Source organism: Cryptomeria japonica, chromosome 3 (assembly GCF_030272615.1).
Source record: "Cryptomeria japonica chromosome 3, Sugi_1.0, whole genome shotgun sequence".
NCBI classification, from domain to species: domain Eukaryota; kingdom Viridiplantae; phylum Streptophyta; class Pinopsida; order Cupressales; family Cupressaceae; genus Cryptomeria; species Cryptomeria japonica.
Window position 1 is genome coordinate 348751532 of NC_081407.1, and position 17668 is coordinate 348769199.

The 17668-nt window shown below is 37.3% G+C and overlaps 1 protein-coding gene across 1 annotated transcript in view; it reads left to right on the plus strand.

Moving 5' to 3' along the window:
- Positions 1–17668, plus strand: part of LOC131076508 (probable serine protease EDA2) — a 161449-nt gene that overhangs the window by 48932 nt on the left and 94849 nt on the right. The window contains exons 4-5 of the mRNA XM_058013735.2: positions 2105–2287; positions 2441–2557. Coding sequence (XP_057869718.2) covers positions 2105–2287; positions 2441–2557 — 300 coding nt within the window. The remainder of the gene's footprint in view (positions 1–2104; positions 2288–2440; positions 2558–17668) is intronic.

The following is a 17668-nucleotide window of genomic DNA, read 5'->3' on the forward strand; positions in this document are numbered from 1 at the left end:
TCCATAATTGGATGGTGAGATTGAAAGGTATTACAAACTCCATCATATAATTTACTTAATCGTCATATGATCAATTAATGATAGAAATGCATTATTACACTATCATACATATTGCAGTCTATATTAATATTACTATTAAATTCTGCATAAGAACATTATCAGGTGTCATATATTAAGCATACAGATTAAGCACATCCCCATGCATACCACCAAGAACAAGCGAATTTGGAGTGCCGTCAATAGATTGCTATGAGGGGTTTGTCTTTTTAAAGGAGATTTTGGGTCTGGTGCCAATGGATAGGATTGAATGACTAATGGAATCCATTAATGAAGAGAAATTGTGTTAAAGGATTATTTTAATTGGTAATATTTAGTGTCTCTTGTTATATTTTATAATCTCTCTTTGTCAACAAAATATGTTGGATATGACTCCAATTTTGTAGCCCATGGGTTTGTAATCCAGAATTATAGTATAATGTAAGTTGATAGAAACAATTAAAGGAATCCAGTTTTGTGTTCACTTAGATATACAAGGTCAAATTAGCATTGACTCATATTATACACTATAACATTTTCCTTATGTTTAATAGAGCAAGCCCCTTGATTGTATTTTACTTACCCAAAAAAAAGTTTTGTTTTTCATGCAAAGAACCATGGGATCCAGGTCACAGATGCTTTGGAAGAGGCAAGGTGCAGTATATTGAGGTCATCACTGATGATGAAGAGGAAAAGGAGGAAGCTGGTTCAAGGAGTAAGTAGGAAGAAGAAGCTAAACCTAAAGATCATCATTTTTTAGAAGTTTTAGGAGGGACTTTGCCAATCTAATAGGTACACCCAAGTACAATCCATTTTAGGTATGAGGAGTACTGTAGGGCTAGAGAGTGACAGTTTTAATAGATCCACAATTTCATCGATGAGGGCCTAGTAGCAAAGAGAGGACTTGAGGTAGAATAATTTGAGGGATTAAATGTTATTATTGCATATGGATTACCATGTTATGCACTAAAATGATTTCTTAGTTGAGCATCATGCTAGGTAATCACTAGGTGACTACTGACTTATCATTTATGTAGTAGGCATTGGAGAAACAAATGTAGTCTTGGGGGTACAATGGTTACACTCTCTTCGGAAGTACTCTCAGAATTTTCAGATGCTAAAATTCAGTGCAGATGGGAAAAAGGTACTGCTTAAAGGCATGTCAAATGTAGCACCCAATATAGTCACAGCAAAGAAGATGGAGGCTCTTTTTCAACATGCAGAGAATGCATGGGCAGCCCAGTGTTTATCATTGTCAACCCCCGAAGTATCTGTTTTATTTCCATACTTATCCTCCTCATCCTTATGAATTAACAGGAATTACCAATTTGCTATCATGACACCAAAGATTTTTTTTACGGAAGTGTTAATTCCAATGCGTTTGGATGCTGGTTTGGCAAAGCATGTATCCAGGCAAAATAAAACCAAGCACAGTACTTCCTGTTGGGGCATGCAAATCAATCTAGCCTACCAACAGTACCAATTACTTATGCCATAAATGCAGGCACATAATGACAAATCCAAATAGAATTTAGGAAAGAAAAATAAATAAACAAGGCTCACAATAAATAAAAGTCTAAACCAATGGCACAAAGAAGATAATAGAAACAACAAGTACTAATCAGAGTCAAATTGCCTGAGAAAGTGCAGCACCAGAAGCAGCAATACAAGATGATCATTCATCTTCCTTGCCAGGCTTCATAGCACCACTCTCCTCCCCCAGTTTTTAAGAGTTTCTCCTCTTTAAAGCGACTTTTGACTAATCACAATGGTTTATACTGTATTAAGTATAATTTGGTTTCCTTGTTTCTCTTATGAGTTTTTGTCTCCTGGACTTCCATTTCTCTCAATTTATTTTGCATACTATTTCACTTTCAGATCTCGTGTAACAGTAGCAACAATTTGCAGTACATATGTTTTTGATGGGTTGGATTTCTTAACTTCTTTCTGGCCATATGATACATTTAGCAATTATTCCAAGTCTGGCTTACTTCTTCAGCTACTCTTTAATTTCTGACATTTTTCATGGTCTGATATTAGTAATGTCTTGGATTCTTTTTTGGTGCAGGGAGTGATGAACAGAAAGCAAAACCTATCAAATTATGAGAACTCTTGGTTTGTTTTTGGTGTGTCATACTCAGGAGCCCTTAGTGCATGGTTTCGCCTGAAGTTTCCTCACCTGACTTGTGGAAGTCTTGCAAGCTCAGCTGTTGTTCTTGCTGTTTACAACTATACAGACTTTGACAAGCAGGTTTTGACCAGATACATCTCTACATTTTATGAGTTCATAGATTAGACTATATGATCATTCTAAGCTTAGAGTTTGACATGGAATATGGGCATGCAGATGATGACAATTAACTAATTAATTGCTATTATCTTGGAAATATTTTCAAAATTTCAGATTGGGGAGTCGGCAGGGCCTTCTTGTAAAGGAGCATTGCAAGAAGTCACTAGGCTTGTTGAGGAGGGCTTATCGAATAATGCGAAAGCTCTGAAGTCTATGTTTGGTGCAGAGAAGGTATGAGGAAATATCTTATTCATAAATTTAAGTAAAATGTTAAACTGTAGTTGGCTGTCCATTAGAACCTAATATTCAATTTCAGATAATTCAAACAAGGACAGGCATTCTGTATTCTATCTGATACTTGTTTCCCCAACTATATGTTTTTTAAAACCTATGGTTCTAAAATGTATTACATCCATGATTTTGAAGCTGCAGACTTGTAGCTTGCCATCATATATTTAATTGATTTTTAAACTGTAGGTTTCATGAATCATTTGTTTACTTTGCAATTTGATTGCATAGTTGTTTCCAAATTTCAATTATCAGAAGATTTTTCTATAAGCCAGGAATGTAGAATTTCAGTATATGCAACAGACTAACAGTTTTTTAATGAATATCAGTGCTAACAGAAATATAGATGATTTTGTGTTCTCTCTTGTTTTGTTATTTAACTTATTTTCCTAATTATTTCCTTTAGTTGGAGAACCTGCACATTTATCTGAAGGAAATTCATGGACAGAAGTATGTAAAGGTCATCATAAAATGGATAAAATCTTGTTAACTAAAAAAACCACTGTGAAGAAATAGCTTCTACTTTTCCTCTAGGAAATGAAAAGTAACAAAAAGGGAATCAAGTCTAATCAATGATGCAGAGATAATTTTGCAATAGCAAAGCAGAGCAATGAAAGAATAAATGATATTATGATTATCCAACAATCGGTTGCAAGTGAGATATATATTGGATGCCAATTATTATTATTAATAATCTATCAACATCCATTAGTAAATTACTTGTAATTGACATGAAGCAAATCACTAGATACGAGACAAAAACATGTGTACCATGTTGGCCACACAGACACATAAACATCAAGTCAAATGCTGCCCCTTGATGATTGTGGTACGGATCAGACATTAGCATTACAGATAACTGTTATACGGATACCCATGTGTAATTTTTTTATTGTTTAAAAGTTTTAAGCTAAGATCTTTGGTTTCTGGAATTTTTGTAGTGTCAATGTGTAAGCTAAGCTCTTTATTTTCTCAAGTGTGAGTCATGTTTCACACCTTGTCTAGTCAGCTTTGTTTTAAAATCTTTATCTCCTTTTCTGAATCTTTGCAAGTTTGTAGAACTATGCTTCTCAAGTCATTGGTCATGGTGAAGGAGAGGTTGCTGTTGAAGACATTTGCTAAGATTGGGGCCTAGATGTGCTCCCATATGAGATAAATTGAGAAAATGCATTTTAAGGTGTATGTCTCTATAAAAACAAAAAATTTGACATCAAAAACAGAGTGTACAAGTGCACACCTGTATAAAGGAGATATTCAGGCTGGGGAAATTTCAAGTATAGTGTTAAATGATGTGTTAAAGTGAAGAAAAATAGTAATAATATTTCATGTTGTTAGCGAAGTGTCTAAAAATGGATCAAATTGTTTTTGCTGAAGGTGCACATTTGATAAAAGTTAAATTCAATGTATAAATTTGCATAGATATGCATGCATGTGAAAGAATAAATGGTGCTGATATGTATAATTAAGGGTGCAGCCAAGGCATTTATACGTGCCTCATCATGGAAGATTTGTAATGTCGCTTTTTAGGAATATTAACAAATATGCAATTTTTTGTTTGTATTGACTGATGCAACACACAAATTGATATTGTAAATTGTACTAATCCAACTAGGTTTTTCCTATATCAACTGAATGTTCAAAAACATACTGATGTAGATTTCAAAACACTTAATATTATTTGGCAGCTCAAAATATTTTAATATTAATGCACAGCAACAAAGAACTTACAAGCTGCAATAAAAAGGTATGGAAGGTACCATATTGTACGGCTACCCATGAAGAAAGTATGGCAGCTAAGAAGACAAGATGCGACAGCTTTATGACTTGTGATTTTCCTTCCTTTATATTATGCAATCCAATATAAGTACGGCTGCTTCAATATATATCACACAATAATATTAAATATGAAATTCCACTACTGAAATATGTACGTCTGATCATTCTATTAATAATATTTGAATAACGCCACCAAAGGGGTACAACAGACAACAAAATGCTATTTCAGAGTTTTTTCTCCCCCTAAAAATATCCAAAACGTATTACTCAAGATGTACAACCACCTCAATTATTTGTTAATTGTTTCTTCCACCCAATGGCTGCAATAGCACAAACTACTCAAGGTCAGCCAATATTCAATTTGACATTATAGATTGCATTATGGAAACAATGGCACAAATTTCTCAACTTGAATATTTATAAGATCATTCTATTCAGCTAGATAGAATCGTCAAATATGTGCAAAAAGACTCCACTCCCATACAGCCGATTCTACTTGAGCCTTCTGTACCAATTGGTGGCAACAAATTGAGTAATTGTATCATCAATTAGCAGCTTCAGGTAATGTCATCCCCTCAAGGTGGTAAATTCTTTGGGTTTATCTTATACCAAGACCTGTGGAAAATGCTACTCCCTCGATTCAAAATTATTACTGTTGGTTTAACAACTGAAGGATACCTAAGTTGCTCTCACCGCTTATCCAAATAAAAAAGGGAAAAGTTCAAAGCATGTTTTCAACAATATAAAGATGTGTTGCATTGGTTTATGAAGATTTCAAGGTCTTCACACCAAAGGAGTTATCTCACACAATTCCTCTCAATACAAAAGTCAAGCTATTCAGATAGAAGTAATGTCATTATATAATCAGTGTATACAAGGAACTATCTATGTGGACATTCAAAAGATGTTGATAAGGATAATAGTTCTGGTACACCCATTCCACATGTGTATATAACATTGTTCCTGTCTACAAGAAGAATTGTGAAATGAGGATATGTGTGGACTTCTAAAATTTGAATCAAGACTCACTGAAAGATAATTATCCACTTCCTATTATGAATTATACTCTACAAATTGTGATAGGATCATAAATGCTATCATTGCTTGATGGATATTTTGGGTATAACTGAATTGCAGCTACAGCTAAAAATCAATATACGACAACTTTCACTGCTTCATGGGATGCTTTTGCTTTTGAATAGGAGTCATTTGGTCTTATCAAAGTAATTGTAGGTGCTACTTTTCGAAGAGCAGTGCATTTGGCTTTTGGAGACTTGAAGGACAAAGTAATTGTGGTATATTTGGATGATCTTACAGTCTTCTCAAAGAGTTGTAGTGACCATTCTTAGCATTTGACAAGTGTTATTGAAAGATGTAGATTGCAAAGATTGATATCCTAATCTGGTTGAGGTGATTCATAACTTGTCTTTGCCTACAAGTAAAACTAGTGTACATGCATCTTCAACAATGTTAACTTATTGTGAAGGTTTTTAATTATTTTTTAGAATTAACAAGGATATATCAACGATGATGGAATATAACACAGTTTTTAAATAGACTAAAAGAAGCAAAAATAATTTTCACAAAGATCAAATAAGCTATTAGCAAGGCTTTGTTGCCAGTGTGTCCAGATTTCAACAGAAGTTTTATCCCATATATTGTTATGCATTAGAGGATAATATGTCTTCTATCCTTAGACATAAACTGCAAGAAGCTATGGAGTCTCTACTTGCCTTCATGTGTAGCAATTTCAAGGATCATGAGATGTGGTATTTAAGATATAAAATTATACCTATGTTGTGGTAAAATCAATTAACAATTTCAGATTTTATATTTTGAACTCTCACACTATAGTGTTCATAGTATATCCATTGGAAAAAAACAGTTCTTTTCAACACGAGATGGGTTCCAAGAGAGGTAACTAGATTGTGAAGGTTCAAGAGTATGATCTTGAAATAAGTCCCTACAAAGTTGATCCATGGGTAAGAATTCTGCCAACTCATAGCTATGATGGAGATCAAGACAATGCAAAGGCTATTCTTGTGATAGATAATGAACTGATGGAAATATTGTCATTGATGTCAAAGGTGTGAAGGAGTTGTCTTTGATGTCAAAGGAATTTGTTAATGAAGATTTTGATGAACAAATAGTTGATGAACATATTGTCCTAAATCTGATAGATATTTTACATTACAGTTTGATCATACAGTGGTTATATAATGCTAGTAGATATGAAGCTATAAACTCAGTATACTGTACAAATAAATGCAGTGATAAAGTTAGTCTGATTATACAGCAATCAGATATACCGAAGAAACAGTGATCTCCATAAGCAAGCGGTCTGGAAGATACATTGTCTTGCAGCAACATGAATGGAATGAACACCCAAGCAAAGTATCCTATACATCAGCAGTTTGTCCAAGTAACAGGCAACGATGAGAATGATAAAGAATTAATAAAAGCAGAGGCCTCATCAAAGATTTGTTTATAAGATAAGTGGGAATTACAAGTCAGTGATTCAAAGATTACGATTGGCTGACCACAGTGTAATATGCATTCACTCAGATAGAGATATAAATGTCTTGGGGAGCAGCGATTAAGACAGTGAACAGAATGTTAAATGACATCGACTATGTAAAAAGCAGCTACTAACCAGAATGTGATTAAAGACTTGTTTGACTTCATGAACATCGATTCTATTAAAGACAATAAAGCACAGATTAATTAAAGAGACAGTGATATGTGCAGAGATTAAATGAACAGGGGTGATAATTCAGAAAGACAGTCAGCATGTTTGAATGAACATCGATTTAATTCAAGCCCAAGGAACATGATTCATGTATGCGGAAATCATACAGGCAGCGTTAAAACAAACAGCGACTAAGTTTAGTATGCATAAATAATGAGAAATTAAGTCACTATAATTCAGATATGATACAATTCAGATATCTGGCATCTAGTAATTTGGTGATTACATAAATGATTGACGTGGCCATTATCACTGATATGACAGAAACGTGGAAAGTATGGAACAACGACTTTACAAGACAAGGTGGCTATTAATAATCGTGTTAAGAGATTAATAAACAATGGTTACTATGAAGTATGAAGAGGTTTAATGACAAGTAAACAAAAAAAAGTTAATCTTGTGGTGACGGGGAGGGGCAGGAAATAAGTTTTAAGGACTCGGGATCGAGGATGTAATGTCCCTGATATAATTAAATAATATTAATTATTGTATGGCCCTAAATTTAATAATAAAATATGTCGGGCCCCCTTTTTTTTATTTTATTAGTTAAGTTATGTTTGTGTCAGCCCGTTTGTAATCCTTCGGGAAGTTTCCCGGAGCCCATATTTATGGCCGAGTCCGTCATAGTTGTATGGAGGCAAATTTTGATATTTTTCTGTCTTGTGTGAATTCCTATTGGAGTTCTGGTTTCCGCCATTTTGGAGGTGAAAGAACCTCCCTATTTGGTATCCGCAGTTTCGGTGGTTCACAACCCCCTAGTCGGCCATTGGAAATATCATTCCGATATTTCATATTATGCTACAAATTTGTGAAGTCTTCATTCGAAGACAAATCTGTATTAGCCAATGATATCTGATATTGTGTTATGAATAATATTCATAATTTGAGCATTCCAGTATTCCAGTAATTGTTCGTAACATCATTGCTTGTCTGTACATCTCACTTTCCGGGGCCGAGATTATTAATTCCGCACAGGGGAATCAATTGACTGAAGGGGCGTACGAAGTGGGGGCCGTACGGTGCAGGGTGTACGGGGGATTGAGTTGGCTGTACGGTGGGTTGGTCGTACGGTGGAGAGCATTGATTCGTACGGTGGAGGGTGTTGGCCGTACGGTGGAGGGAACAATTGATCGTATGGTGGAGTGTGTGAACGTACGAGAGGTTGTGCTGCTGTGTACGGTACCGTACGGTGGAGTGTGTTGACCGTGTGGGGTGGAGACTATTTACCGTACGGAGAGGTTGTGCTGCCATGTGTTGCCCGTACGGGGTGGACTATACGGTGGAGTGAGGGGAGGCATACGGTACATTACAGTGGTATCAGAGCTGTTAATTCTGCCAGCCTGTTGGGAGAATCATGGCACCGGGTGATGGATTGATAGATGCGTTGAGGCAGTTAAGAAGTGGTGAGCAGAAGCTCTCTGAGACCCTCATGAGAAGGCCTGCCATATGTTCTCTATCCCAGATTTTGGCGGATTGGAAGGAACATCTGTTGGTTAAATACTCTAAGAATACTTTTGCTTGCGAACTAATGGATGGTCAAGTACAGGATGACAGATACAAGGTGGTTGACGACATCATTAACTACAAGGACAAAATCTATCTGGTGCCCGAGTCTAAGATAAAGGAGACGATTCTGAAGGAAATGCACGATTCTCCCTTGGCCGGACACCCGGGATACTTGAAAACCTACAGACAGGACTGGGAGAGGTTTTCCTGGAAGGGACTTAAGAACGACGTTCTACAGTACGTGCGGGAATGCTCCACCTGTCAGCAAAACAAATCTGAGCATACCTTACTCGTTGGATTGCTACAACCATTGCCAATCCCTGACCAGAAATGGGATAGTATCTCGATGGATTTCATTACCGGAATTCCCCTAGTGCAAAGAAAGGATTGCATCTTCGTCGTGGCAGATCGTTTGATCAAGTATGCCCATTTCTTTTCCATCCCCACCGGATACCAGGCAGCCCAAGTGGTCGAGTGGTTCTTCCGTGAGGTATTCTGCCTGCATAGTATTCTGCAGAACATAGTGAGTGACAAGGATTTTGGAACACCACAGTGGTATGAAGAACATGCCACAGACATGAGCGTTACTTTTCAGGAAGAGCAACATCTACATGAGAAGAACCTGTTGCAGATGAGTTTCGAGATTCCAGACCACCATGGGAAAATGACTGATTGGCATGATGGCATGATAACTTGGGATTTGGGCATCGATGTGTTTGATGATTCGTTTCAGTGGGATCTTGACGACTACAGGCATGGCAACGTTTATATCAGAGTGGAGCAGTGGAAGTTGGAGGGAGGTTTACTCTTCTCACTTACTTCCATGTGTGGGCACGTGGTCATGTTGCGGCATGGAGATTTCAGATATGGCTATCGGTGTGCGTGCTTGGTTTGGGACCCTGGATCTCTGCAGTGGGCAAACCATTTAATGATGGATTGCTTGAGGGTAAGCAATCTTTGGGCGGCGAGGATTTGTAATGTCCCTGATATAATTAAATAATATTAATTATTGTATGGCCCTAAATTTAATAATAAAATATGTCGGGCCCCTTTTATTTTATTTTATTAGTTAAGTTATGTTTGTGTCGGCCCGTTTGTAACCCTTCGGGAAGTTTCCCGGAGCCCATATTTATGGCTGAGTCTGTCATAGTTGTATGGAGGCGAATTTTGATATTTTTTTGTCTTGTGCGAATTCCTGTTGGAGTTCTGATTTCCGCCATTTCGGAGGTGAAAGACCCTCCCTATTTGGTATCCGTAGTTTCGGTGGTTCACAGCCCCCTAGTCTGCCGTTGGAAATATCATTCCGATATTTCATATTATGCTACAAATTTGTGAAGTCTTCATTCGAAGACAAATCTGTATTAGTCAATGATATCTGATATTGTGTTCTGAATAATATTCATAATTCGAGCATTCCAGTATTCCAGTAATTGTTCATAACATCATTGCTTGTCTGTACATCTCTCACTTTCCGGGGCCGAGATTATTAATTCCGCACAGGGGAATCAACTGACTGAAGGGGCATACGAAATGGAGGCCATACGGTGCAGGGTGTATGGGGGATTGAGTTGGTTGTACGGTGGAGAGCATTGATTCGTACGATGGAGGGTGTTGGCCATACGGTGGAGGGAACAATTGATCGTACGGTGGAGTGTGTGAACGTACGGGAGGTTGTGCTGCTGTGTACGGTACCGTACGGTGGAGTGTGTTGACCGTGCGGGGTGGAGACTATTTACCATACGGAGAGGTTGTGTTGCCGTGTGTTGCCCGTACAGGGTGGACTATACGGTGGAGTGAGGGAGGCGTACGATACATTACAGAGGAAGAGCCATGAAGCTATGCAAAGAGACTTAATTTATTCCAGGATGGTTTATTTGATGAGGAATCAGTTGTTCTTCTTATTTTGGAGTTTGTTGACGATCATGAACATGGCATCTTATAGAAGTCGTGGAGCCTCTGTATTCAAGAAAGTAGTCAACATAAATATGAAGGCAGGTCTAGATGTTGAGATCCTCATTGGATGTTACAAGAAATTCAAAACAGAGTTAAGCGGTAATAAAAAAATGAAAGTTGGAAGTATTTAAATCCGATGAGAAGAAAGTGGCAATCAAGAAAATAAGAGATAATACGGTGTCTTGAAACAACAGCGTATAAAGTCTGACTCATAATACAAATTATGTGCAAGTCGGCGATTGAAATTAACACATGGTTTATCAAAACAAAAGTTACGATCTACAAACAACGATTAGTCTTTGAAAAGGTGCAACTTCATTAGAAGATACGATTGTTAAGAAATGAAGAGACTCATTATAATAGAGGTGTGATTTCATTTAGTGATAACGAAAAGTGATGTCTCTCAAATTATATTTGTAATATGCTTTAGCAAGCTATGGGCAGTAATTACATATATTGACAGCAGCAAATTAATTAAGAGTTCATTCCTTAAAGAAAAGCGATCACAAGAAGTTTATGTTAGATGATAATTAATGTAAACAACAGTTATAATAATAACTTGAAGAGATGTGATCGGTTTGTTTGAGAGGCATGACTTTTTGGAAGAAGCATGTCTTAAAAGATATATAAATAAGAAGATTTGAAATGGAAGAAAGTAGGAAGGTATATGAAACGAAGTATTGTGTATGTATATGCTGTGTGAATAATGTTGAAAAAGAATAACATATACGTGTGAAGAAAAGAGTAAAAGTTGTGTGTTTAAAGTCAAATCACATATACACATAATTATGAGAAGACTGTGAATGAAAATAATATTTCAGAATTAAAAAATGAGATAGTGGTTATGGTGTGTGGATGTGAAAGATGATACAGAATTTGTAAAAAGATTAAATCTATGTATAGTGCTGAAGGAATAATCCCGAGAAGAATGTAGTACTGTGTGTGGGGTATAATTCTGGATAAATAGATCAGACAAAAGTGATTCTTAAGAAGATTAAATGCAGATCTGAAAGAAGACTATGAGGAGGTGACTTATGGGTATTTAAGCATCTTATGAGAAGATAGCATTCAGACTTGTACAGCAGATATTTGACAAGTGAAGACTCTGACCATTTTGGTGGCAGATTTTCATCAAATTATAGCAGAATTTTGAAGAAGAAGATATAGTCAGTTTTGTGAAAAGAAATAGTATCCATCATACCTTGTTATAGCGACATTGTCAAGGTGGAAAATCAGATTTATGTGAAGTGGGTTGGTGCTCACAGATTCTGAAGTGAGAGTTGGTGCATCTAGTGGGTTGGTGCTCACAAAATTCAGAAGTGGGATTTGGTGCTTCCAGTGGGTTGGTGCTCACAAAATTCAGAAGTGGGAGTTGGTGCTCACAAAATCAGATTGGGGAGTTGGTGCTTCCAGTGGGTTGGTGCACAATAAAAGAAAAAATTATATGAGGGGAAAAGAGAAAAATAAAAGGGACGGAAATTGAAAAGTAAAGGAAAAAATGGAGTTGGAAAAAATAGAAAAAGGGAAGTATGGAGTTGGCCAGTGTGAGAAATAAAAAAAGTAGGTATTAAAATATCAAGGTTGAGGAATACTAATTAAAAGGAAAAAAATCGTGAAGGGAGGAGCAAAAAGAAAAAAATTATTATTAAGGTGGAGTTGAAAAATATAAACTCCATGGCCATAAAAAAATTAAAGGCCAGAAAAAATAAAAACAAGGACTTTCAAAATTTTAATGGCCAATTTTAAATATTAACTTTTAAAATTACATGGCCAATATACAATTTTAAATTTAGGCAAATGACAAAGGGAATTATAAAAAGGTGGAAAAGGAGTCATTATTTATTTTGCATACTATTGTTTCCCTTCAAACACAGAGCACAAAAGTTCACTTCAATCGTACAACCATTTCACTCTGGTATAGTGCAACCACTAGAAAGTAGAGTATGACATCAATTAAGCGTACGACTTGGGCATCTTGTAATTGACGTATGGTATCCAACCCTCGTATGGCTCCCTCTAATCACCATATGGCTTTCAACCTACATTGTATGATGACTTCTGCCTTTGGATATAGACGTACGAACATCTTCTGGCATCTACAACGACTTCATTGGCATCTTTTTTCTAGTGTATGGCTAATTCCTTGTAACCTCGCATGACCCCTTCATATTGCACAAATTCATTGTTTTATTGTACGACGTTGACGAGTGAAAGTTATTGCACGACCTGAGAGAATTTCCATGGTACACTTTGTGCTTGGCATACAGTTTTCTTTGTGCCATGTACGGGTTTGGTTTGGCATACGACAACAAGTGTTTTCATCATATGAATCTTGTATCACTTCTTCGTCGTACGGCCCCAACCTTCTCCCACAACGCATTCACCCAGTGTCTGGCATACATTACAACATGTGGCCTACATAACAAGTGACATATATTGCAACATAGGACTTCTTGGGCATCATTTCAAATCACAAAAATTATTCCAAGACATTTAATATAACTATTTCCTCAAGAGTTGTATATTTAAAGTTTATTGTCCATTGCAGTTTGTACATTTTTATTCATGGCTATCGGTGGTAGTAAAGGAAAGAGGTCAACACCTTGCGGACCTTGCATTGCATTGTGGAAGATAGCCAAAGGAAGAGATGATGACAATATCATAGCAAATACAAACACGTGGGAGAGTCTCAATGTTAGTGAATGTCAAACATGGTGGCAAGGAGCACAAGATGATCACATGTTGAAGGTAGCATTTTAGCATGTATAAGTGGACAAGGCTGCCCAAATTCCATTTTTCAACACATGAGACTTCGAGCCTTACTTGCGAGCAATGATACCTTCAAAGATGATATGACAACACAAGGAGTCTCTCTTGCAATGAGTTTGTTGGTCAGACCTTGCCCAACAGGAGAGGGGCAACATTTAGAGTGTTGGCAGTAGAGGACTCGGCAAGAATTTCTTTGCCACTTCTGAATAAAAGTGCATTCTTGACTTGATTATGTGTTGATTAACTGGAACCAACAGGCCATTAGACATTGCCATATGGATGATCGATCTTATGATCAAAAACAACATAGGGAGAGTCTATTGGGTGAGTTTGTTAACTGAGAGGATTCGAGAGTTCTGCATGCCATCGAGCTCTTGATGATATGCACAGCCAAGTGCCCCTTTATAAGTGGGGAAGACTTTAACCCCTAGGCCAACTCTATGCTTATTGGCCAACTGCATTCTACTTGGCAAACTTAGTAGTACAAGCAATTGGGGAAGAGACAACACATTCAATGATACCACTAGTGAGGAAGAAAAGGAAGCAGAGAGATGATTTAGGGAGTGGGGATGACTATGAGGCCTGTTGGTTGAAAATTTGGTACACCTCGGGAGGCGTACAAAATTATGGTTTCAGCCACAACGTGTGAGTTAAAAACTCTCCTAATTTTTAAGGGAAGGCTACCCCTTTCCTACTATTACAAGCTAACTATAACAAATAAACACTAGTTTAATCTTGGGTGGGACAACATCCTTTTCTTTTTTTTCAGAAAAGACGATATTCTTTTCTCCTTTCAGAAAAGAAATGTAATTAGAGCAACAAATACAAAAATTTAAGAGATTTCAACTACTACAAAGATACTTGCATAAAGGAAGCAAAGTTTCCATGAAAGCGTAAAGTCTTCCGTCACTTCCCAGGATGGGAATGTGGAAACAAAAGCTCAAAGTCTTTACTTTCCTACTGTCCTATCTACCTTCCAAAATGATTGGTATATTAACAACGTACAACTTACAACAACTCAGAGTCTGTTGATATGGTGTACCTCTAGAATACTATAACTAGGAGCAACTACAAGCACAAAGTCTTATAATCTCTCTCTATTAAGAGCACTTAGCTATGATAATTTTATCTTCAATATTTGCAGCACAATGTCTAAAAGAAATTAGATTAAAGTTCTTTTCAATAACTTCACCAGAATCTCAAATACATGCAAACAAGTATATCACTGTGACATGAGAACTCAATAGATACATAAACAAGGCCTCAACACAAAGTTTGAAACTCAAATGCCTTCTTTGTATTGCTTGAGAAACAAACTTGCAATCGGGTCTCAAAATCCCGATTGCAAGTGAAAGAGGTTAGCAAGGTAGGCACAAACTTGCAATCGGGATTTTAAGACCCGATTGCAAGTAAGCACATCAAAATGCTCACACAATGGTGGCTTGCAATCGTGTCTTGGAACCTCGATTGCAAATGGAATATGCGTTTCATTTTACTTTTAAAATATACTTGTAATCAGGTCCTAGAAACCCGATTACAAGTAGAACAAACTTTATAACAATGTGCTGACTTGTAAATGGGTTTCTAGAACCCGATTACAAGTAAGATTCATTCACTTGCAATGATAGCAAAAAGTTCCTACTTGCATTGACAACCAAAAGTTCCTACTTGTAGAGAGGAACTCAAAACCCAAAATTGCACAAAAAGCTAGAAAAATGAAAGCAAAAACCAACCAAAACTTGGACAACGATGAAAAACACATCCACTGATGATTTGACATTAACAAATATGAGTTTTAAACCTTTTAAAACGTGCCTTAAAGAAGAAAACTATGAATTTTGAGTAAAAAATTGTAGGGGTTGTCAATTTTTGAAAATTCAAAAAAATTGAGACAACAAGTCCATTGAGCTAACTTCATCAATGCAGACGAGTATAGAGGAGGCCTCACTTGCAGCCAAAGCATACTAAGGAGGATGTTGAGGGGGCCATCCCTGTACATGATACTTAGTTACCATTGCCATTTGTAGCCCCATTGCTAGTAATGCCATTACCGACCACAGTCTCACCACCACCAACAGTGCCACCATTGATTGTAGCTTCATCACCAACTATGTACCACTAGAGCCAGTAGTACCACCACCACCACCACCACCAGTAGCAGTGCCACCAATGGTCGTAGTTCTCCCACCAATTGAAGTGTCGCAACACCAACACCTTTGGTTGAAGGCACCGTGATGGTTGAAGAAGCTACCTTGATTTATGATTGGTTTGGCATGTTGGGGGTACCATCGGATGTCCCTCCTAGATTCGCCAAGGCTATTGACCAAGGTTCTAGAGCCACAAGAGATAGAGGTTGCTGCCTTGGTAGTTGACACTCTATTGGGCCCTCTAGTGCCATCACAACCTATTCAAACGTCTACAGAGGTCGTCATGGAGATTGTTTAGCCATCTACTAAAGTTGTCAAGCAGCTAGCACCAGAGACAATGCAACAACCACTCTCAAAGGCCTCATAGTTACCTATAGTTGAGCTCGCAGGAGAGGAGTCGTCTAGTGAGGTTGAGTCAAAGGGTATATTTATAGAGATTGGCCGAACAAATGCATACAACCCCATTGGCGCAAGACTATGTTATATTTGAGAGCTCTAGTCTATGGCCAAGGTTATGCATGAGGTTGGGGAGATTTCTCGATAGTTGGACATCAACCATGACCCGTTGGAAGCAAACGAGGCAAAGAGGATTTTGGCATTCATGCAGATTGGGTGCAAGGGCGAGTTTTTTCAAATGTTTTATCTCACATGGATGGCTAGGAGTGGAGACGTTGGCTGCTTGGCATCCATACATACCCACAATTGGAGGGAGACATGACCAAGTGCTCTCAGCACTTCACCGCATGGAGATCAGCTATAGAGACATCTTTATTTGTTTGCATGGACAAATGGCTTTGATGGAGGAGGCCACATCGTTGAGAGATTGAGCAATTTGGTAGGTTGAGACTACCCAGGTAGAGTTGGCTGATCACATTTGAAAGTCTTAGGAGTAGATGGCTTAGATTACAACAACAGAGCATGCACAAGTGACAACCTTGGAGGAGACTGTGACTGAGTGAGATAGACAGTTGGCCAAGAGAGAGATAACTAGTTTAGAGAGACACAGTTAGCCGAGCGTGACACAAAACTAGCAGAACATAATAGATAGATAGGTGAGTGAGAAGGGAAATTATTGGAGGAGCAAGAGTAGGAGAAGATGAAGTGCAAGTTGCAGGAGTTAGAGAAGACAAAATAACACTTGATGGAGTTTTCTCACATTGTGAAGGCAACCTCGGAGCGTGAGTTTTCAATGACTTCGCCATTAGCCCTCTCCGACATCCACATCTATGTCCTAAATACATCTAGGGAAGTCTTCTCACAGTGATAGTTTCTTCAGTTTTGTTGTGTACAGATCCCAATTTTGTTTGTGTTGTCTAGAAGACGATTTTCTTTTTCTGGGGGTTTGATGTAGTTGACAAAGAATAAAGTATGTATAGTCAGCTGCATAATAAATAATTATGTTTTGTATCTATTTGTTAGTCCCTGATTGGTTGTTGGTTGTTGGTTAGTAGTGTGATATCCCCATACGTGCAACTAGAAAACCAATTTTGTGAAGTCTCTAAGAGACAAATTTGCGCAGTTGCTGACCCAAGGAAGATCCGATCACAGATGGTTTTGATGGCGACGTGATTCATGTCATAATACGTGGTTAGGAACAAAGAAGACGGGATAATAATAATTAATCAGCAAATACGATCAAGACTAGAAGGCACGGTTTGTTTAAAGATGCAAAGATACGAACTAACCAAACACGTGTTCATGAAAGGTCATGAGCTAAACAGAATTAACTAATCTTAACCAAAAGATGCTAAGGAAAGATTAACCATTCGAATTCCCAAAGGTATTTAGATGAGGGACATCGCTCCCAAAAAGGGAGAAGGGGGAAAATCTGGAAATGCTATCGGTCTGTACATTGGAGGAAACTGAATCAGAATTCGCTGTCACCCAGCCGTATCCAAGGAACATAGAAGATTAGCAGCCTCTTCAAGTACAGTGATAACACAAGGACTAAGCGAATTCATTAATTATAAATAATAAATACTAATAATAATTAATACTAATAAGAATTCGCTGTCCCCATTTTGAAGCAAGATTTAATAATAAATACTAATAATAAAATTAAAATATAAAAGAATAAAAATTAAAATAAAATAAATATAATTTAGTTAAGTTTAATGAATAGTTAAAAGGCATGAAATGAAAAGTTGTGACTCC